Source organism: Theropithecus gelada, chromosome 8, assembly GCF_003255815.1.
Source record: "Theropithecus gelada isolate Dixy chromosome 8, Tgel_1.0, whole genome shotgun sequence".
Classification (NCBI taxonomy): Eukaryota; Metazoa; Chordata; class Mammalia; order Primates; family Cercopithecidae; genus Theropithecus; species Theropithecus gelada.
The window spans coordinates 38,018,520-38,043,672 of record NC_037676.1 but is presented as its reverse complement, the minus strand read 5'-3'; the positions used below and the strand labels follow the sequence as shown (position 1 = coordinate 38,043,672).

The window sequence follows — 25,153 nt, the reverse complement described above, 5'->3', positions numbered from 1 at the left end:
TATGAATGAATAGGCCATGCGCTATGCTAAAATATCTATTTAGGTGGCATCATTGGGATAAGAGGATAGTCCACATCAGTGAAGCTTACTCTGTCCATCATAAAAATTATTTAACCATTTTCTTAAAAACTCTCCTAAGATGTATTGCCTTTTCCCTATATTTTAAACAGATTATTGAACAAAATTTAATATTGTCTTTGATTTTATCTCTACTATTTTCAAGTTAGAATATGAATGACAATAGGTTGGAATATCTGTATGTCAGTGAACCTCAGTGATGAGATTTTGTACAGCAAAAGGGAACATGTGAAAAGCAAGAGTTAGAGAAACACAGGAAAAAATTAGTTAAAACGTATAAAAATGAAAAGGACACAAATATCAAAACACAGAAAAAAGATAAGCATTCCAGGATCTCCGAAAATAAGAAGCAACCAGGGTACCATACAGATCAAAGAAGAATGAGGCAGGTTGTTGCCAGGTCAGAAATGAAACCAGAGTCAACATCATTGGTGGTAAGTCAACTTGATATCATGTACCCCACGATACGATGTCATGAGGAGAGCACCTCATCTCTATGTTAATCTTCCCTAAAATTCACTGAACATGAGAAAATATTGACAAATGCAAATCGAGGGGTGTTCTACAAAGTACCTGACCTCCTCAGAACTGTCAAGGTCATGAAATTCCAGGAAAGACTGAGAAACAGAGCAAAGGAGCCTGAGAGGGGGGCATGCTGGGTAGTATCATGGATTGGATCCCAGAACAAAATGGACAGTAGAAGAAAAACTGGTTGAAATCCAGAAATCTAAATAAAGCAGTTTCCTTACTAGTAATGTATCAATATTAATTTCTTGTATTTAATAAATATAATGTATCCATGTAGCTATATAAGAGCTAACATCACAGGAAACTGAGTGAACAGTATATATGGGAACTCTGTAGTCTTTTAGCAATTTTTCTGTATATCTAAAATTCTTCCAAAATTTCAAAAGTTAATTTTTTAAAAAGAAAAACCAGACATAAATTGAGAAAAGAACCAAAACAGGCATATGGCAAATATAAAGCAGAAGCACCAAAGAGAAAATCCTAATCCTGAAACATCAGAGCATCCTACTTTTTAAAGTTGCATTGGTGACACTAGCTCCTTAGTGAGCCTGATCTGAATGTGATAACTGAACACAGATGCTTGAGCATCTTTATATTTTTATTTTTATTTCTTCTTTTTTTTTTTTTTTTTTTTTTTTTGAGACAGAGTTTCACTCTTGTTGCTCAGGTTGGAGTGCAATGGCGCCATCTCAGCTCATAGCAAATTTTGCCTCCTGGGTTCAAGTGATTCTCCTGCAGCCTCCCAAGGAGCTGGGATTACAGGCATGTGCCACAACGCCCAGCTAATTTTGTATTTTTAGAAGAGACGGTGTTCCTCCGTGCTGGTCAGGCTGGTCTCGAACTACCAACCTTAGGTGATCCGCCCGCCTCAGCCTCCCAAACTGCTGGGATTACAGGCGTGAGCCACCGTGCCCGGCCCCATCTTTATCTTATTTTAAGGTGGATTTGATGTGCAAGCAGTTTCCCTGAGCAGTTCTTAGATGAGTATTTTTCTCAAAACCAAAACTTAGTAACCATTATTAGTATCCCAGATAATACTTCTTTTAGCTATACTTTCACTATGGGTGTTATCATGAAATACCTTGATTTGCAGGCTATATAGAGAAGTTTAGGTAGATCTTAGAGTGTAGATGAGTTGATTAATGGAGGCCATAAGATAATTTACTAAACAATTATGGTAAATTTGTGTTTGCCTCCTCAACAAAGAGGTACCAAAACAGTAAGCAGATAAGTACATGTCAAACAGAGAATCTAGGAGAGAAAACTAGAATTTCAGCAGGGAAGGGACAGGGAACCTCTGAGGCCTGGAAGGAAAGGGAAGCAAAGAAGCAGCTGGGCTGGCCAGGAGAAGTCCCCATTGTAGAGAAGAAGCAAGCGGGAGGTATTCCATGGTCCAGTGTCCCTCCATGAATGCCTGCAATACAAGCCACAGGGTAGCCCCTGACCCTTCACGGGCCCTGCCTAGCTGCACTCCTGGTGACTGAATTGTTTCAGAGGGAATTCACACTGAGTCCCAATCACCCTTCGATACCCAAGCAGAGGCAGCACAGCCCCATGTTGAAAGACCAGCCCCAGCAGATCGCATCCTGCCCTGGGACCCAGCAGACCCATTTCCACAGCCCTGGAGCCCTGCTGACATCCCATGTCCACCCACAGGGCTATCACAGCACAATGCCAGCTGAACAAGTGGGGCACCTGGGTCCCCAGCACTCTAGCCCACAAAGTATACTACGCCCCAGAGAAGGGGTGATGTAGCACATTGGGAAGACTGCCCCCAGGACAAAGGGAGATGAAGCATGCACTCCCCAGAGCCTGAGAGCCACATGCCTGGGGCTGCCAACACTGACAGCAACCCCACACGCTCCCAGCAGCAGGGCCACAGCACGGTTGCATGGGCCTTCAGTAAGCCTGAGGACCGGCCCATCCAAACACAGTCCTTGGGCCTGAGGGCAAGCTCAGGCCACCCAACACCCCTGGTGCCTACATGCACTATCCAGGGATCTGATATCTGGCCAGCCCCATCTGCTACCAGCACCAGTGCCCATGCATGCCTCCCAGGGGCCTGGAAAATGGCCCACCTAGCCTGCCACAACCCTGACCAGTGCCCACCCACATGCACCAGCCAGGAGCCTGGAACTGGCTGACCTCACCTACTGCCGCCACTAATGGTGTTCACATGCACCACCAGACAGCCTGAGGACTGGCCCACTGCTGCCACTGCCACTGCTGCTGTCACACACTGCCCAGGGCCCCATCCACCTGACCTGCCACTGCCACCACTGTGGACTGGCTTGCCTGGTTCCCCCATCCCCAGTAAAGCCTCACCACAGTCCCCAGTCACAAACATAGCCTAATCTACTGGGAAACTCACAGTCATCACTGATGTTGATTATAGTTGAAGAAATCATGTAGATATTACATCTCTGCACATGACAACAATATCTGCTTCTGATGTGAGTCTCAAGAAGCTTCCAACCGTGGTGGAAGGCAAAGGGGAGCAGACCACATGATGAGAGAGGAAGAAAGAGAGAGGGGGAGGCGCCAGGCCTCAACTAATAGATCAAGAATTCACTAATTACCATGAGGATGCCACTAAGCCATTCGTGAGGGACATCATGACCCAAACACCTCCAATAAGGCCCCACCTCCACCACTGGGGTCCAATTTCAACATGGGATTTGGGAGAACAAACATCCAAACAATGGCATGGTCAGAAAAAAAATATTTGAACAAATAATGGCCAAAACCATCCAAAATTTGAGGGAAAACATTAGTCTACACATCTAAAATCTCAGTCAACCCTCAAGTAGAAAAAAATACAAGAAGATGCACACCAAGATACATCATTTAATATGTTGAAAGTCAAACATAAAGAGAAAATCTTGAAAATATCAAGAAAAAAAACTCATTATGTACAAGGAAGCTGCATTAATACAACTAGTGGCAGATTGTTCATTTGAAATAATGTAGGCCAGAAGGCAGTGAAGACATAAAAAGTGCTGAAAGAAAAAAAAAATCTATCAACTAACAATTTTATATCCAGCAAAATCTGTTTTTAAAATGGTGAAATAAAGTCCTGTCTCACAAGAAATACTGAAGAAATTTATTTAGGCTAATGGGAAATAACACCAGATGGTAACTCAAAAAGCAGGGTAAATTTGTGAGCTAACATAAAAGACTTTAATAGTTTTTCTAATTTCTCCTTTCAGTGTCTTTAAAAGATATAGCACTGTGAAAAAGCAATAACTATGATGATATATATTTGGGTTTAAAAAATATGGATGTAATAATGTGAGAAGAACAGTACAGAGAAGAAAGAATTCCATTATATCGGAGCAAAGTTTCTATATTTTATCAGAAATAAATATTAATCTAAAGTAAATCATGATATTTAAGATATATTAGAATGCCTGGATCACCACAAAGAAAATAAGTAGTAAAAATAGCAAAATATTGAGTATAAATTCAACCATATAAATACCTATATTTGATGCAAATGATCTAGAAATCCAAACCAAAAAGCAGAGACAGATTGTACGATGTATTAAAAACTAACCTCCAATTGGGCCAGGCGCAGTGGCTCATGCCTGTAATCCCAGCACTTTGGGAGGCCGAGGCAGGCAGATCACCTGAGGTCGGGAGTTTGAGACCAGCCTGACCAACATGGAGAAACCCTGTCTCTACTAAAAATACAAAATTAGCCAGGCGTGGTGGTGCATGCCTGTAATCCCAGCTACTCAGGAGGCTGAGACAGGAGAATCACTTGAACCCGGGAGGCGGAGGTTGCGGTCAGCCGAGATCACGCCACTACACTCCAGCCTGGGCAAGAAGAGCAAAACTCCATCTCAAAAAATAAAAAGTAAAAAATAACCTCCAATTACATGCTGTCTACAAGGGAAACACCTTAGATTCAATTTCCAATTAAGTTGAAAATAAAAGAATGGAAATATATATATTGTAAAAAGTAACCATAAAAAGAAGTTATACTAATATCAGACAATATAGGCTTAAAGACAAGAAATATTGTCAGAAAGAAGGACGTTTCACAAAAGTAAAATCATCGCTGTATCCCAAAGACATAAAAATTATAAGTGCACACACATTAAACACCAAGCCTCAAAATACATGAAAGAACAACTGACAGAATTGAAAGAAGAAATAGATAATTCAATAATCATATTTGGAAACTTAAGTACTCCACTCACAATAATGGAGAGAACAACTAGACAAAAAATCAACAAGCACAAAAAAAATCTTTGAATGAAACTACTGAGGGTCTCATTCTGTCACCCAGACTGGAGCGCTGTGGCACAATCTCAGCTCACTGCAGGCTCTACCTTCTGGACTCAAGTGACACTCCCACCTCAGCCTCCCAGCTAGCTGGGACTTCAGGCATGTGCCACCATGGCTGGATTTTTTTTTTTTTTTTTTTTTTTTTTGTAGAGATGAGATCTCACTATATTGCCTAGGCTGGTCTCAAACTCCTGGCCTCAAGAGATCCTCCTGGCTGGGTGTGGTGGCTCACGCCTGTAATCCCAGCACTTTGGGAGGCTGAGGTGGGGGGATCTGAGGTCAGGAGATTGAGACCATCCTGGCTAATACGGTAAAACCCCCCTCTCTACTAAAAATACAAAAAATTAGGGCATGGTGGTGGGCGCCTGTAGTCCCAGCTACTTGGGAGGCTGAGGCAGGAGAATGGTGTGAACCCAGGAGACGGAGTTTGCAGTGAGCCAAGATCATGCCCACTGCACTCCAGTCTGGGTGACAGAGCAAGACTCTGTTTCAACAACAACAACAAAAAAAGAGATCTGCCTGCCTCAGTCTCCCAAAGTGCCAGGATGATAGGCATGATAAATGAAACTATTAGCCAACACAAGCTAACTGACTAACCCAACAACTGCAGAATTCATATTCTTTTTAGTGCATAATTAATATTCTTCATGATTGACCATATTCTAGGCCACAAAAAAGTCTCAAAAAATAAAACTGAAGTCACAAAAGTACACTATTTGCTTCAATTGAATTAAATTAGAATGAACAAGAGAAAAAAATCTAGGAAATCCTCAAAAATTTGAAAATTTAAAAACACACTTCTAAATAACCCATGAATCAAAAAAATTGCAAAGACAACTAGAAAATATTTTAATGAAAACAAAAACACACTATAGTGTAATTTATGGAATCCAGATAAAGCAATGTTTGTATAGAAATGTGTGGCTTTAGGTACCTATGTAGAAAGAAAAGAAAAGAAGAGAAGAGGAAGGTATCAAATCAATAACTTAAATTTCCACCTTAAGACATTTAAACAATGATAACAAACTAACCAAAAGCAAGCAGAAATAGCAAAAAAAAATTAAAGCATAAGTAAATGAAAATAGAAAAACAAAGAAAATCAATGAAACAAGATTATTCTTTGAAAAGATCAACAAAATGGACAAACCCTTAACTAGACTGACCAAGAAAAATAATATAAAAGACACAAATTACCAAAATAAGAAATAAAAAGGTACTTTTCTACTGTCCCTTAGAAATTTAAAGTATTATAAGAAAATGTAGGCCGGCAGATCACTTGAGGTCAGGAGTTCAAGACCAGCTGGGTCAACATGGTGAAACCGTATCTCTACTAAAAATACAAAAATTAGGTGAGCATGGTGGCAGGCACCTGTAATCCCAGCTACTTGGGAGGATGAGGCAGGAGAATCACTTGAACCTGGGAGGCAGAGGTTGCAGTGAGCCAAGATTGTGCCACTGCACTCCAACCTGGGTGACAGAGTGAGACTCCGTCTTGAAAAAAAAAAAAAAAAGGAAATGTGATGTACAATTTTATGCCAACATATTGGATAACTTAGATAAAATGAATAAATTTCTAAAAAGAAACAAGTTACCAAAACTGAATAAAATCCAAATAGACCTATAACAAAGATTACACTAGTAATTACAAATCTTCCCAAAAAGAAAGGCCAAGGTGCAGATGAATTTAATAGTGAATGCTATCAAATGTTTAAAGAAATAATATTAATCCATTCACAATTCTTTCAATATATAGAGAAGAAACATTTCTAAATGTATTCTATGAGGTCGGAATTATGCTGGTTATACAATTATACACTAATTAAATCTAGACATTACAAAAAACAAACTATAGACCAATAACCCTCTTGAATAAAGACACAAAACTCTCTAATGAAATATTAGCAGACAAATTCCAGTGACATATAAAAAGAATTATACACGATTTATCACAGAAATGCAAGAAAGGTTTAACATCCAAAAATTAATTCATATAGTACACCACATCAATAAACTAAAGGAAGAAAAACACATGATCATTACAATAAATGTAGAAAAAGCATTTGACAAAACCCAATAAACATTCACAATAAAATTTTACAAATTTGGAATAGAAGGGAACCTCTTGAACATGATAAAGGCCTTTACAAAAACCTCACTAGTTAAAAACAAATTCAGTGTTAAAAGACTGAGTACTTTCTCCCAAGATAGAAACAAAGCAGAAATGTCCCCCCTTACTGTTTCCATTCAATAAACTAAAGACATCTAGAAAGAAAATAAAGAATGAGGCATAAAACAGGATAATGCCATATTTGCAGTGCCATGATCCTGTTTGTAGAAACTCCCAAATAATCCATCAAAAAAAAGACAAAAAAAAAAAAAAAAAACAGAACCAATGAACAAATTAGGCAAGGTGGCAAATTTGTATGTGTATTTCCACATATTAGAAACAAACAATCTGAAAAATCAAATTAAAGGAGCATTTCAATTCACAATAGCAAGAAAAAATAATAAAATACTTGATGATAAATTTACCAAAACAAGTGGAGGTCCTCCTGTACACTGAAAATTACCCAGTGAAGAACCGAGTACCCCCAGGATGAAGAACTGAGCATTCCCAGTCAGGGGATATTGGAGGCCAATATTCAACATCCTTAGAGAAAAGAATTTCCAACCTAGAATTTCATATCCAGCCAAACTAAGCTTCATAAGTGAAGGAGAAATAAGATCCTTTCTAGATAAGCAAATGCTGAGGGAAATTATCACCACCAGGCCTATCTTGTAATAATGCCTGAAGGAAGCACTAAATACAGAAATGAAAAACTGTTACCAGCCACTACAAAAACACTGAAGTACACAGACCAGGGATACTATGAAGCAACTGCATAAACAAGTTTGCAAAATAATCAGCTAGCATCACGCTGACAAGATCAAATTCACACATAACAATACTAACATTAAATGTTAATGGGTTAAATGTCCCAATTAAAAGACACAGAATGGCAAGCTGGATAAAGAGCCAAGACCCATCAGTATGCTGTCTTTAAGAGATCTATCTCAAGTGCAAAGACACATAGGCTCAAAATGAAGGGATGGAGGAAAATTTACCAAGCAAACAGAAAACAGAAAAGAGCAGAGGTTACAAACCTAGTTCCTGACAAAACAGACAATAAACCAACAAAGATAAAAAATGACAAAGAAGGGCATTACATGATGGTCAAGGGTTGAATTCAACAAGAAGAGTTAACTATCCTAAACATGTATGCACCCAATACAGGTACAACCAGATTCATAAAGCAAGATCTTAGAGACCTACAAAGAGACTTAGACTCCCACAAAATAATAGTGGGAGACTTTAACACCACACTGTCAATATTAGACAGATCATCAAAACGGAAAATTAACAAAGATATATGGGACCTGAACTCAGCTCTTGATCAAGTGGACCTGATAGACATCTTCAGAAATCCCAAGATTAAGAAATTCTGTCAAAACCACACAAGTACATGGACATTGAACAGCCTGTTCCTGAATAACTGTTGTGAAAATAATCAAATTAAAATGGAAATCAAGAAGTTATTTGAAACTAATGAGAACAAAGAGACAGCATACCAGAATCTCTGGGATGCAGCTAAAACAATGTTAAGAGGGAAATTCATAGCACTAAATGCCCACATCAAAAAGCTAGAAAGATCTCAAGTTAACAACCTAACATCAAAACAAAAAGAACTAGAGAACTAAGAGCAAACAAACCCCAAAGCTAGAAGGCAGCAAGAAATAACCAAGGTCAGAGCAGAACTGAAGGAGATAGAGATATGAAAAATCCTTCAAAAAATCAATAAATCCAGGAGCTGGTTTTTGGGGGAAAAAAAAAAAAATACTATAGATAGACCAGTAGCTTGACTAATAAAGAAGAAAAGAGAGAAGATTCAAATAAACACAATCAGAAATGATATGGGGGATATGGGGAATATCACCACTGACCCCACAGAAATACAAACAACCATCAGAGAATACTATAAACACCTCTACACAAATAAACTAGAAAATCTAGAAGAAATGGAAAAACTCCTGGACACATACACCCTCCCAAGACTGAACCAGGAAGAAACTGAATCCCTGAATAGACCAATAGCAAGTTCTGAAATTGAGGCAGAAATAAATAGCCTACCAACCAAAAACAAAGCCCAGGATCAGATGGAATCACAGCTGAATTCTACCAGAGGTAGAAAGAAGAGCTGGTACCATTTCTACTGAAACTATTCTAAACAGTTGAAAAGAAAGGGACTCCTCCCTAACTGATTTTATGAGGCCAGTATCATCCTGATACCAAAATCTGGCAGAGATACAACAAAAAAAGAAAACTTCAGGCCAATATCCCTGATGAACATCAGTGCAAAAATCCTGAATAAAATACTGACAAACTGAACCCACTGCATATCCAAAAGCTTATCCACCAGGATCAAGTAGGCTTCATCCCCAGGATGCAAGGTTGGTTCAACACATGCAAATCAATAAATGTAATTCATCACATAAACAGAACTAAAGACAAAAACCACATGATTATCTCAATAGATGCAGAAAAGGTCTTTGATAAAATTAAATATTGCTTCATGTTAAAAACCCTCAGTAAACTAGGTATTGAAAGAACATACCTCAAAATAATAAGAACCATATATGACAAATCTACAGTCAGTATTATACTAAATGGTCAAAAGCTGGAAGCTTTTCCCTTGCAAACTGACACAGGACAAGGATGCACTCTCTCACTCCAGTTCAATATAGTACTGGAAGTTCTGGCCAGGGCAATCAGGCAAGAGAAACAAATAAAGGATGTTCACATAGGAAGAGAGGAAGTCAAATTGTCTTTAAGATGACATGATCCTATATCTAGAAAACCCCATCCTCTCAGCCCAAAAGCTTCTTAAGCTAATAAGCAACTTCAGCAAAGTATCAGGATACAAAACCAATGTGCAAAAATCACTAGCATTCCTATACACCAACAAAAAGCAAGCAGAGAACCAAGTCATCACTTAACTCCCATTCACAATTGCTACAAAAAGAATAAAATACCTAGAAATACAGCTAATGAGGGATGTGAAGGACCTCTTCAAGGAGAACTACAAACCACTGCTCAGATAAATCAGAAAGGACACAAATGACTGGAAAAACATTCCATGCTTATGGATAGGAAGAATCAATATCATGAAATGGTCATACTAATTTATGGCCTACCAAAAGTAATTTATAGATTCCATGTTATTTCCATTAAACTAACATTGACATTCTTCACAGAATTAGAAAAAAAAAACTATTTTAAGATTCATATGGAACCAAAAAAGAGCCCAAAGAGCCAAGACCTGAACTCAGCACTGGATCAAGAGCTGAGCAAGAAGAAAGAAGCTGGAGGCATCATGCTACCTGACCTCAAACTACTATAAGGCTACAGTAACCAAAACAGCATGTTACTGGTACAAGAACAGACACACTGACGAATGGAACAGAATAAAGAACTCAGAAATAAGACTGCACGCCTACAACCATCTGATCTTTGACAAACCTGACAAAAACAAGCAATGGGGAAAGGATTTCTTATATAATAAGTGGTGCTGAGAGAACTGGCAAGCCATATGCAAAAAAATTTAAACTGGACCCCTTCCTTACACCCGATACAAAAGTTAATTCAAGATGGATTAAAGACTTAAACGTAAAACCCAAAATAATAAAAACTCCGTAAGAAAATCTAAGCAATACCACTCAGGAGAGAGGTATAAATAAAGATTTCATGATGAAAACACCAAAAGCAATTGCAACAAAAACTGACAAATGGGATCTAATTAAACTAAAAAGCTTCTGCAGGGCAAAAGAATCATCAGAATGAACAGACAACCTACGGAATGGGAGAAAATTTTTGCAATCTACTCACTGTACACTAAAAATTACCAGATGAAGAATCAAGTACCCCCAGGATGAAGAACTCATTCTAGCACCAATTCCAAGTTCAAGATCCCATCTAAATATCACTTAAATCAGGTATGGTTGAGATTCAAGTTATGATTCGTCCTGAGGCAAAATTCCTCTCCAGTTGTGAACCTGTGAAACCAGACAAGTTATGTGCTTCCAAAGTACAACAGTAGGACAGGCATAGAATAGCTATTCCCATGCCAACAAAGAGAAACCAGAAAAAAAGAAAGTGGTGACAATCCCAACAAAGTCCAAAACCTAGCAAGACAAATTCCATTAGATCTTAAGGTTCAAGAATACTCTTCTTTGACAGGACGCTCTACCCTGCTGGGCCCACTTGGACAGCAACTCTCCCATGGCCCGAGGGACTGGCCCCATCCCTTCAGCTCTGTAAAGCGGCCCTGACCCCACAGCTCTGGGTGACAGCCTTGTTCCTGGGGTAATAAACAGTGACATCCTAGTCTACTGAAACCAAGGAGGTGGCCCTATTCTCTGAAACCAAAGAGAATGCAGCCTTGCCTCCTGGGCCGGTAGCAGGAGTGGCAGCCCTGATGATCTCTGAATTGCTTTCAGGGTCATTCTTCTCTTTTTCTTTTTTTATTATACTTTAAGTTCTGGGGTTCATGTGCAGAACGTGCAGGTTTGTTACATAGGTATACATGTGCCATGGTGGTTTGCTGCACCCATCAACCCGTCATCTACATTAGGTATTTATCTTAATGCTCTCCCTCCCTTAGCCCCCCACCCGCTGACCGGCCCCAGTGTATGATATCTCCCTCTGTGTCCATGTGTTCTCATTGTTCAACTCCCACTTATGAGTGAGAACATGCGGTGTTTGGGAAGGATGATGCATGTTTGAAGCCAGACAACTCTATTGTCCTATCCTGTAGAATCCCAGAAGTTAAACAGCCTTCCTTCATTCTATCCAATTTTCTCTGTTCCCTTTAGTTCCAGCTGGCAGTGTTTCTGCTGATGTAATCCCATCTCTGATCCTGGCTTCAGCTGACATGGCGGATTAAATCATGGGGAATCTTTTTATTGCCTGAGTGTCCAGCTACACCTTTGGTGTTCTTTCCAAAACATGATTTCTCATTTTGAAAAATACAAAGTAGGCTGAAAATTTCTCAAATCTTCAAGTTCTTGTTCCTTTTTGCTTAATAATTCCTTCCATTTACCTCTCTCCTCTTGCATTCTGCATTTTACTATAAGCGGTGATGACAAAGCAAGCCTCATCTTCAGCATTTTGCTTAGAAATCTCCCTGGCTAAATAACCAAGGTTGTCCCCCACAATTTCTACCTTCTACAAAAGACTAAAACACAATTCAGCCAAGTTCTTTGCCACTTTTTAACGAGGATCTCTTTCCTCCAGTCTCCAATAACATTTCTCATTTCCGTCTGTGACCTCACCAGAAACACTTTTTTTTTTTTTTTTTTTTTGAGACAGAGTCTTGCTCTATCACCCAGGCTGAAGTACAGTGGCCCAATTTCGGCTCACTGCAACCTCCACCTCCTGGATTCAAGCAATTCTCCTGCCTCAGCCTCCCAAGTAACTGGGACTACAGGTGCCTGCCACCACCTCAGGCTAATTTTTGTATTTTTAGTAGAGACAGCGTTTCACCATGTTAGCCAGGTTGGTTTTGAACTCCTGACCTCAGGTAATCAGCCTCCCAAAGTGCTGGGATTACAGGTGTGAGCCACCATGCCCAGCCCAGAAACACCTTTAATGTTCATATTTCTACCAATTCTATTCTGTTCATAATTATATGTATATTCTCTAAGACTATAAAAGCTTTCTCTATAAGTCTTTTCTTTCTGATCCTTCATTAGATTTACCTTTAGCATCCATATGTCTACCAGCCATTCCTTCAAGGCAATCTAGGCTTTTTCTTAGCATGTACTTCACCAGTCTTCTAGCCTCTACTCTTCACTCAGTTCCAAATTCACTTCAACATTTTTAGGTATTTGTTAAAGCAGCACCCCACTTCACAATACCAAAATCTGATTACTCTGCTCAGGTTACCCAAACAAAATGCCACAGACAAGGTGGCTTAAACAACAAAAATGTATTTTCTCACAGTTATGGAGGCTGGAAGTCCAAGATAAAGGTGCCAACAGGGCTGATTTCTGGTGAGGCCTCTCCTCTTGGCTTGCAGACAGCTGCCTTCTTGTTGTATCCTTTCACGACCTTCACTTTGTATGCATGAACCCCTAGTATATTTCCTCTTCTTGTAAGTACACCAGTCCTATTAGATTAACTAAATCCCTAACCTTATGACCCCATATAACCTTAATTATCTCCATAAGGCCCTAGACCTCATGTAACCTTAATTACCTCCATAAGGCCCTATCTCCAAATATAGTCACATTAGGGGTTAGGGATTCAACATATGAACTTTGAAGGGCCACAATTCAGTCCATAACAGAGTTCTTAGATGCAAAACCAAAAACAAGATCCATTAAAAAAAATTTGATAAACTGAATGTCATCAAAATTGAAAATGTTTGTGTTTCAGAAAATAGCACTGAGAAAAATGAAAAAGCAAGCCAGAAATTGGGAGAAAATAATTCCAAATGAGATATCTGATGGAGAACTTGTGTCCAGAATATATAATGAATTCATAGAACTCAAAAATAAATAAACAACTAAATTTTAAAATAGGAGAATAATTTAAGTAGACATTCCACAGAAAAGGCATATAAATGGCTATTAGGCTCCTTAAAAATACTCAACATATTATTCATTAAAGAAATGCAAATAGAAGCCACAATTACATACCACTACACTCCCACTACAATAGCTTTAATCCAAAAGACAGAAAATGTCAAATGTCCACAAGTATGTGAAAAAACTGGAACACTCAAAAATTGCTGATGTGACATGTAAATTGGTACAGTCGCTATGGAAAACACTGTAGCAGTTTCTACAAATGTTAAACACAAACTTACCATGTGCCCAGCAATTTCACTCCTAAGAATCTACCCAAGGGAAAATACACGTCCATACGTGAATGCTCATAAAAGAATTATTCATAATACTCAATGTCAGAAAACAATCCAACGTCCATCAACTGGAGAACGAGAATGGATAAGCAAAATGTGGCATATCCACATTTAAGAAATAAAAATTAATAACCTGATCAATGCTACAAAAGGGATAATCCTAAGTGAAAAAAGTCTAATACAAAAGCTTACATATTGCATGTTGCCATTTATATAAAATGCCCCTAAAGAGGCAAATACATAGAGACAGACAACAGATCAGCAGTTGCCAAGGGCTGGAGAAGAACTACAAATGTGCATAAGGGATCTTTTTAGGGTTGACAGCAACATTCTATAATTGGACTGTGGTAATGTTTGCACAATTCTATTTATGTACTGCTGTAATAATTGTTGAGCTGGATGCTTAAAATGGGTGAATTCTGTGGTGGTGTAAATTGTACCTCAACAAAACCATTAAAAATAGAATGTTACCAAAAGAGTGGTCACTTACAAGCAAAACTTGCTTAATCATATTTCTTTTTTTTAAATCGCCTAAGACACCTATAGCATATAGCTATGTACATGACAAGTCTAGAGAAATAGTTGCTAAATAAATCAAAGAATAAAATAAAGTATTTCCCTTTCTAATAAAAATAGTAGAATAAAAGGTTTCTTGTCTGAGAATTGCTAGATGTAGAGGTGGAGATTGAGAAAGAGGCTTTATTGAAAAGAAATTGTCTTAGACATTTTGGAGAAAATTATTCTCTTTGTGCTGATGTCCTAGATATCACTCAGATAAAACACGTAATTCTACATTCTCTTCTATATGTAAACTTTAAAAAAAAATTTACCATAAGAAAATGACAAACGTTAAAAAAATACAGAACATTCTAAGTTACCTATTTGCTTTTACCATCAAAGCTTTTAATTCCTATCAGTAGAAATACAAGAGATATTATATTCATATTAAAATGGGCTTGACATATTTCATAGCTATATAATAAAAATAAGAAATTTCATATAAACATTTAGGTTGTGAAAAAATATCTCTTACGTATTCTATTTCTGAACTGTCACTTGTATTTGTTTGGATTTTCTCTGGAATTACGATTTGTAGAAGTGAATTTTGAAAACCTAAAGAGATAAAAAAAAAAAAAAAAAAGTTAGTACCCTTGCCTTAAATTTGACTAAATATCTGTTCAGTTTCTTTCATAAAGATTACTTCTTGTGCAGGTATGGCTGGCTCATCGCTGTGTACTTCTCTATAAAGCTTGAAAACACTTACTTTGAAAAACAGACAAGCTACTTATGAAAGAACAAAAAAGGAGAAGGGAAGAGGTATTCAGCTGACACAAAATGTGTGGTTCCTGAAGAAAACAGAAAATATACACCAAAAAAAATCAAAGACATACTTCAAAAAAATTTTCCTGAAATAAAAGATTCAAAACAATAGACTAGAAAGTATACTGTATTTCAGGAATAACTGATCATTACTTTAAACTAAAACATATTCTACTGAAATTGTTGGGTTTCCAAGATAGAATTCCTTGCAAATACGATAGAATGAAAAAAAGGAAAATCATGTTATGTATAAAGGGAGATAAGCAGGCTGGCTTGAGAATTTTTACAACACTATTCAATGTTAAAAGACTAAAGAACAATGTCTAAAAAAGAACTTTAAGAAAAGACAGTGAAGACCCTATAAATGTACACTCAGCAAAAAGACCATTAGATATAAAGGCAAAAGAGAGATATTTACAAGCAAAACTCAAAAAGAAAAAAAAGTTCACGAGTCTATCACGAAAGTCAGAGACATTTCTCCCAATGAAAATATCAGCAGAGTTGTGGTAAAATGCCTAACAGTGAGAACAAAATAATCATAACTATAGACTAAAGGCTAAAACAACTGTGGGAATCATAGTTATATAACAGATGCAAATGTTAAAAGCTCTGGTTACATAAACATAATATACACAACTTCAGTAACTATAGCAGAAGATGAGGAAGATCATATAAGCGTACCGATTTCCTTAAATCTGCTTAACAGAGCCAGGTGCGGTGGCTCACGCCTGTAATCCCAGCACTTTGGGAGGCCGAGGCAGGTGGATCACGAGGTCAGGAGTTCCAGACCAGCCTGGCCAACATGGTGAAACCCCGTCTCTACTAAAAATACAAAAATTGGCCAGGTGGCATGCACCTGTAGTCCTAGCTACTCAGGAGGCTGAGGCAGGAGAGTTACTTGAACCTGGAGGTGGAGGTTGCAGTGAGCCGAGATCACGCCACTGCACTCCAGCCCGGGTGCCAAAGGGACGGATACTCCGTCTCAAAAAAAAAAAAAAAAGAAAAAAGAAAAAAAAATCTGCTTAACAGTGTGATCCAAAAAATGTGACTTAAACCTAAAAACAAGCAGTATAAGTAGAAACTGTTCAGTGACATAAAGGTACAGAAAAATTAAGATTAAAAGTAACCATAGTCGGCCAGACACGGTGGCTCACACATGTAATCACAGCACTTAGGGAGGCCAAGGCAGGTGGATCACCTGAGGTCAAGAGTTCAGCCTGGGCAACACAGTGAAACCCCATCTCTACTAAAAATACGAAAATTAGCTGGGTGTGGTGGCGCATGCTTGTAATCCCAGCTACTTGGAAGGCAGGAGAATCGCTTGAACCCAGCAGGCAGAGATTATCGTGAGCCAAGGTCATGCCACTGCACTCCAGACTGGGCAACACAGAAAGACTCTGTCTCAAAAAAAAAAAAAGTAACCATAATCATTAAATGCCACAACTAACATCATATTGAATGGGGAAAAGTTGAAAGCCTTTCCTCTAAGAACTAGAACGAGACAAGGATGCCCACTCTCACCACTCCCGTTCAACATAGCACTGGAAGTACTAGCCAGAGCAATCAGGCAAGAGAAAGAAATAAAAGGCATCCAAATAGGAAGAGAGGAAGTCAAACTATCTCTCTTCACAGATGACATGATTCTATAGAAAACCCTACAGTTTCTGCCCAAAGTGTCCTAGATCGGATAAGCAACTTCAGTAAAGTTTCAGGATACAAAATCGATGTACAAAAATCACTAGCATTTCTATACACCAGCAACAGCCAAGCCAAGAGCCAAATCAAGAACACGATCCCATCCAAAATAGCCACAAAAAGAACAAAATACGTAGGAATACAGCTAACCATGGAGGTGAAAGATCTCTACAAGGAGAACTACAAAACACTGCTCAAAGAAATCAGAGATGACACAAACAAATGAAAAAACATTCCATACTCATGGATAGGAAGAATCAATATTGTTAAAAGGCCCATATTGCTCAAAGCAACATACGTATTCAGGGCTATGCCTATCAAACCAACAATAGTTTTTCACAGAATTAGAAAAAACTATGCTAAAATTCATATGGAACCAAAAAAGAGCCCAAATAGCCAAAGCAATCCTAAGCAAAAAGAAGAAAGCAAGAGGCCTCCCACTACCTGTCTTCAAACTATATACTACAAGGCTACAGTAACCAAAGCAGGATGGTACTGGTACCAAAACAAACACATAGACCAATGGAACAGGTTAGAAAACTCAGAAATAAAGCCACACACCTATAACCATCTACTCTTTGACAGTCAACAATAACAAGCAATGGGGAAAGGACGCTCTATCCAATAAATGGTGCCGGGATAACGGGCTACTCATATGCAGAAGACTGAAACTGAACCTTTTGCCATCTTCAATAATCAATGCAAGATGGATTAAAGACCTAAATGTAAACCTTAAAACTATAAATACCTTAGAAGAAAACCCAGGACATGCCATTATAGACATCTTTGACTTAGCAAAGGTTTCATGATGAAGACTCCAAAAGCAATTGCAACAAAAACAAAAATTGAGAATTGGGACTTCGTTAAACTAAAGAACTTCTGCACAGCAAAAGAAATTACCAACCAAGTAAACAGGCAACCTGCAGAATGCAGAAAATATCCACAAACTATGCCAACAAAGGTCTAATATCTGGACTCTATAAGGAGCTTAAACAATTCAACAAGCAAAAAACAACCCCATTAAAAAATGGGCCAATGAGATGAACAGATGCTTCTCAAAATAAAACATACATGTGGCCAACAAGCATATGAAAAACTTATCATTAGAAAAATGAAAGTCAAAACAACAGTGACATATCATCTCACACCAATCAGAATGACTTATTAAAAAGTCAAAAAATAATAGATGTTGGCAAGGTTGCAGAGGGAAGAGAACGCTTATACACTGCTGGCGAGAATGTAAGTTAGTTCGTCCACTGTGAAAAGCAGTATGATTTCTCAAGGAACCTAAAACAGAACTCCCATTTGACCCAGCAGTCCCATTACAGAGTACATACCCAAGGGAATATAAATCGTTCTACCATAAAGACACATGCACACGTATATTCATTGCAGCACTTTTCACAATAGCAAAGACATGGAATCAACCTAGATATCCTTCAGTAGTGGACTGGAAAAAGAAAATGTTGTACATATACACCATGGAATACTATACAGCCATAAAAAATGAAATCATGTCCTTTGCAGCCACACGGGTGCAGCTGGCGGCTACTATCCCAAACAAATTAACACAGGAACAGAAAACCAAATACTGCATATTCTCACTTTTGAGCAGAGGCTAAACACTGAGTACACATGGATGCAAAGAGTGGCACAATAGAACCAGAACTTACTTGAAGGTGGAGGATGGGAGGCGGGAGAAAACTGAAAAACTGCTTCTCAGATACTATGCTCACTACCTGGGTAATGAAATCATTTGTACACAGAACCCCAGTGACACACAATTTACCCATATAACAAATCTGCACATGTACCTCCAAACCTAAAATTAAAGTTGGAAGAAAAACTAAAACTTATAAAAAATTTTTTAAACATGATTCCTTGCTTTGACTGGGAATCATGGAATTCTGAAGTGGCAGACAATGGATGTCAGACACTTGACTCTCAGAGACAGGTGAGCACAATTACCAGAAAAAGCCACAAGGACAGTGTGAAAAACAAAATGCTTTCACCTACAGAAGTCCTTGGTAGTATCTAACTGATCACAGAGTCCCTAGAAATGAACTAGATGAGCAGGCTAGTCAAGAAAATTCTAGTTTGTGGTGCGCAGAAACTGATGCAATCACCACGAGGACTCACAGCCTCTTCCCTGGTTCCTATACCTGACCCAGTTCAAAGGCTTGCAGCCTTTTCATTAAGGAGTGAGAGAGTCCTCTTTAGGAAAGACCTTGCCATGCGACCACAGGAATGTGCTACGAATCTTCCCCTGCAGCCTCCTCCATAGTGTCCTGTGTCCTTTTACCATGATGACTATGCCCTGGGGAGGGGAAATAGCCAGACTTTCAGGGAGTATTATTTACTGCCTCTGAACTAACATTAATCCTGAGGACTCAAAATACCAGCATGGTCCATTGATCAGAATAGGGACTTACATAGATCAAGGGATAAATTGTGACCTGGATCCATCAATGGTGAATGAAATTACAGTTTTTGTGAAATGAAGTAGCTCGTTGAAATTAAAGTCTCATTAGTTAGTTCATGTGAAACTATAGTTGATTAGTGAAAAAAATATAGACTCCAATGTGTTGATTTGTTTCAACAAATCATAGCACAGAGGGACACGGTCCTGTCATAGCACAGAGGGACACTGACCGTTTTGATTTCCCATTAGAACATCATGCTGGTCAAGTTGCATGTGAAAGACATCATGCTAATATATTTAGTGAGCAAGAAGTAGCAAGTGCCCTAGATGTTTTAGTCAGATACATGTATGCCGGAATGTGGTAGAACCCATGGAGGCTTAAGGGATAGTTACAACCCTGATGTTTCTTGGGGTCCAGTGGTTGCAGCATGCTGAGATATCCTGTACAAAGTGAGATGCTAGTGGCTACACCTTGCATAGCCCACCACAAAAAAAAAGAGTCACAACAAGTGACGGGCCTTTTTGAGTTTTTGAATTCAGAGATAATACATACTGTTTTGGGGTGTGAAAGCCTGAATCATTCATCGGGTGACTGGTAAAGCTGTCAAAATCGACTGGGATCCAGCGCAAGAGAAGACTCTGCAGCAAGTTCAAGATCCAGATGGCACTGCCCTGCCGCTTCAGTGTTATGACACAGGACACCCTGCAGTACCCACTGTACTGACACTCATAATGTTACTCAGGTGGCTGCAGTCATCTGGCAGCTCGCCTAGGCCTGGAGAGACTAAGACGACCCCATTCATGTCTTTTGACTGAATGGCCTAGGTTGAGTCATCTCCATTTCACACACCCTCTTATCGTCCTAGTCTAGGATTCTCCATGTAGCAGTCAAGACAGTGCTTCAAGAGAGCAGAGAGGAAGCTGCAAGGCCTTTTGAGGCATAGACTTGGCAGTCTCACAACTCACTTCTACCACATCCAAATGGCCAGAGCAAGTCATGAGGCCAACCAGATTCAGAGAATGAAGAAATACATTCTACCTCTCAATGGGAGGAATGACAAAGAAATGTTGCAAAAAGGAAGCACACACAAGGATGGAGGAAGTGTTAAGGCCATCGCCATCTTTGCAAACAATCAATTCAACACATGTGATATGGCTTTCCACTGTTACCAGTCTGTGCATTTCATCGTTAATTATTGGTGCCCACATCTCTATAAATAGTCCCATAACTAAACTCTCTTTATTTAAACCCTTTTAGTGTATCCTCAGTCTCATGACAGGTCTCTAACTGAGACCTACCTGTGTACTTTGGGAGCGAGGGGGCAGTGATAGTTTAACGTCTACTACTACATTCATGATGTTCTAATAGGAAATCAAAATGGTCAGTGTCCCTCTGTGCTATGTATGACAGGACAGTTGACAGCTTGAAGGGAAGGTGGTGAAAAATGTATTATTCTTGTCAGATAAAGGCATTTGTCACCATTGCTGACTGGAATTGAATATAACACTTGCCAGGTCAATAACTGCATATTAGGTATTGGGAGCCGAGTTGATTTGTTTCAACGAATCAACACATTGGCATCTATATTTTTTTCACTAATCAACTATAATTTCACATCAAATTTCACATTTCAATTAAATGGGGGAATGATGTAATATCAGCATTCATTTTCCATTTGGAAAAATACAAATATAGTTTCCTATCTAGCACCACAATGTGGATTACAAGACATCATGTACAAAGTTACAAAACTATTAGAAAGACTGAAAGGCTAAATTTCCTAAAGTTGTAAAATAACTTTAAGAAAGTATGGGAAACTATTTGTTTTAATCATTGTACCAAGGGAAGCCTTAATAAGGAAAACAAAATGCAGAAGCCATAAGAAAGTGTTGATAAACTTAGCACAAAAATCAGGATATCACAAATAAAAAGATCAATAACACATTGAAGAAAACTTGTGCAAGATATAGAAAAAATAAAATGATTAATATCCAAAACATATAAAAATAGATGATGTACATAAATGTATACAATATGCTTTCATCATTTATAATTTACTTCAAAAGGACCATATATGTCTATATTTATACATATTTATATCTAAGTGTCTAGAGAAAAGTCCAGAAAGAGTACCATTAAACTGATAAAACAGTCGTTTTCTTTAAAAGTATAGTAAAATTGACAACCAGGAAAGATGGTAACGTATAGGGTAGCCTCTTTTACTTGATTTTGAATGTAATCACATATTACCAAATAAAAATTATTAACAAGTTTATAAGTATTTTTAAAGTTCCAGGATTTGGATCCAGAAATCTGTATGTTTAGAAATATCCAGAGATTGTTCTGATGCAAAGCCAAATTTGGCCTCAACTATCCCACTTTAGGAAAAGACTGATACATAAATGCATATGTCACTTCAAAAAATCTAGTAGGTATCATAGTTTTTACACTAAATTTAGGCAAAGCCTCAGAATCATTTTCAACAAAACATTGTAGGTAGTCACTGCCACTCCATCAGATGTCAGCGTTTCCCAACTTGTTCTTTTCTTTTTCTTTTTCTTTTTTTGTTGAGACAGAATCTTGCTCTGTCGCCCAGGCTGGAGTGCGGTGGTGTGATATTGGCTCACTGCAACCTCCGCCTCCCAGATTTCAGTAATTCTCCTGCCTCAGCTGGGATTACAGGCATGTGCCCCCACGACCAGCTAATTTTTGTATTTTTTTGGTAGAGATGGGGTTTCACCATGTTGGCCAGGGTGGTCCTGAACTCCTGGCCTCAAGTGATCCACCCGCCTCGGCCTCCAAAAGTGCTGGGATTACAAGCGTAAGCCACCATTCCCAGCCTCTTCCCAGTTTGTTCTATGTCAAGGCAATCCCAGTCAAAATTCCAGCAAGCTATTTTGTGGATATCAACCAACAGATTCTATTGTTTACATGAGGAGGTAAAAGACCCAGAATAGCCAATTCATTATTGGGGGATAACAAAGTCCAGAAGAGGAAATGGACATACCTATACCATTAGGCCTAACATTTTCCTTTGTAAGTACATATCCAAGAGAAATGAAAACATATGTCCACACAAAAACTGGTACATGAATGTTCCTAGCAGCATTATTCCTAACAGCCAAAAGTTGGAAACAATCAAATGTCCATCAACTGATGAATCGGTAAACAAACGGGTGAACGTATACAATGAAATATTATTCAGTCACAAAAAGGAATGAAGTTCTAGTGCATTCTACAACAGAAATGAACCTTGAAAACATTATGCAAGTGAAATAAGCCAGACAGAAAAGGTCATGTTTTGTATGATTCCATTTATACCCAGAATAGGTAAATCCAAAGGGACAGTGGTTGCCACGTAAATCCAAAGCAGATCAGTGGCTGCCAGGGGCTGGAAGGAGGAGGACATGAGGAGTGATTGCTCAATGTGAAAATGCCATTCCCAAATTGCTGAGCAAGATCCCTCAGCTGATGGGACCATCAGCAGTTTGGAGTTGGCATTTTCCTTTGAAAGTTTAAATTCTCTCTTCTGAGTTATAATAAAAAAGACAGCCAGGATTTCTTGCACTTATAGTTATGCATATAATTTATAATATGACAGCATTAATAACAGAAGTTCTCATTCATTGCTAGGGGGAATGCAAATGGTACAGCCACTTTGGAAGACAGTTTGGCAGTTTCTTTAAAAACTAAATATACACTTATCATATGATCCAGCAATAGCATTTCTTGGTATTTACCCAAATGAGTTGAAAACTTATGTCCACACAAAAACCTGCACATAGATGTTTATAGAAGCTTTATTCATAACTGCCAAAGCTTAGAAGCAACCAAGATGTCATTTGGTAGGTAAATGGATAAATAAACTGTGGTAGATCCAGACAATTGACTATTATTCAGCACTGAAAATAAATAAGCGACCGGGCGCAGTGGCTCATACCTGTAATCCTAGCACTTTGGGAGGCCAAGGCAGGTGGATCACAGGAAGTCAGGAGTTCGAAACCAGCCTGTTCAACATAGTGAAATCTCATCTCTACTAAAAATACAAAAAAATTAGCTGGGCATGGTAGCAGGCACCTGTAATCCCAGCTATTTGGGAGGCTGAGGCAGGAAAATTGCTTGAAACCGGGAGGCAGAGGTTGCAGTGAGCCAAGATCCTGCCACTGCATTCCAGCCTGGGCAACAGAGTAAGACTCCATCTCAAAAAATAAATAAATAAATAAATAAGCTATCAAGCCATGAAAAGGCATGGGAGAACCTTAAATGCACATTATTAAGTAAAAAAAAAGTCCATCCAAAATGGCTACATATTATATGATTTCAAATACTTGACATTCTGGAAAAGGCGAAACTATGAGGACTAATGAGATGAGTCGTTGCCAGCAGCAGTGGGGAGGGAGGGATAAATTAGCAGAACACACGGGATTTGTAGGGCGGTGAAACTATTCTGTATAATACTACAATGGGGGATGCATGTCATTGTACATTTGTCAAAACCACAGAATGTGCAACGTGGAGAATGAACCCTAATGCAAACTGCGGACTTTGGATGATAACGATGTGTCAGTGCAGGCTCAGTCGTAACAAATGGATCCATGGTGCCAGACATTGATAGTGGGAGAAATGCATATTTGGGAACAGGGGCTATATGGGAACTCTTTCAGCTCAATTTTGCTATGAACCTAAAACTGCTCTAAAAAATAAAGTTTATTAATATTTTTAATTTAATTTTATTTTTTGAGATGGAATTTTGCTTTTGTCACCCAGGCTGGAGTGCGATGGTGCCATCTCAGCTCACTGCAGCTCCCGCCTCCTGGGTTCAACCAATTCTCCTGCCTCAGCTTCCTGAGTAGCTGGAATTACAGGCACGTGCCACCACATCTGTAATTTTTATATTTTTAGTAGAGATGGTCGGGGCTTCACCATGTTGGCCAGGCTGGTCTCGAACTCCTGACATCAGGTGATCCATCCACCTCAGCCTCCCAAAGTGCTGGGATTACAGGCATGAGCTATTACGCCCAGCCCTATTAATATTTTTTAAATGGTTAGATGGAAATTTTATTTTACATGTATTTTACAAAAATTTAAAACTTTTTAAAAAAATAATACATTCAAAAATACATGGATAAATACCAGAGTTCAAGATAGATAATGGATTAATACAGCACGTTAAGAAAACTTCATTGATATGTTCTACATTGCAACTAAACTTCACCATTGCTCAACTTTTGTTGTAGTACACAAAGAATACCTTCAATTATCTGAAAAAAAGGTATTAAGGTATTTCTTCCTTTTCCAACTGTATAGTCTAGATTTTCTTCAGATATTTCACATGAAATATACAGCAACAGATTGACTGCAGAAGCAGAAATGAGAAGTAGCTGTCTTCTATTAAAGCAGACATTAAAGAGATTCACAAAAATGCTGCTCTTCTCGTATTTTTTGTTTTGGAAAATATAGTTATTTTTATTTTGAAAATGTGATACGTATGTTAACATATAAAAGGCATATTACTTTCTTTTTTTTTTTTTTTTTTTGAGACAGAGCCTCCCTCTGTCACCCAGGCTAGAGTGTAATGGCACAACCTAGTTCACTGTAACCTCTGCCTCCTGGGTTCAAGTAATTCTCCTGCCTCAGCCTCCTAAGTAGCTAGGATTACAGGCATGCACCACCACACCTGGCTAATTTTTTTGTATTTTAGTAGCGATGGGGTTTCACCATGTTGGCCAGGCTGATCTCGAACTCCTGACCTCACTCAGGTGATCCACCTGCCTCAGCCTCCCAAAGTGCTGGGATTTCAGATGTGAGCCACCACACCTGGCCATTACTTTCATTTTTAATGAATGAGATACACAT

The 25,153-nt window shown here is 38.6% G+C and overlaps 1 protein-coding gene across 2 annotated transcripts in view; it reads right to left on the bottom strand.

Moving 5' to 3' along the window:
• The window catches only part of ADAM32 (ADAM metallopeptidase domain 32), a 164,332-nt gene that overhangs the window by 137,502 nt on the left and 1,677 nt on the right, over positions 1–25,153 (bottom strand). For both annotated transcript variants that reach the window (XM_025393909.1, XM_025393910.1), the window contains exon 2: positions 14,893–14,972. In XM_025393909.1, the coding sequence (XP_025249694.1) occupies positions 14,893–14,972 (80 nt within the window). The remainder of the gene's footprint in view (positions 1–14,892; positions 14,973–25,153) is intronic.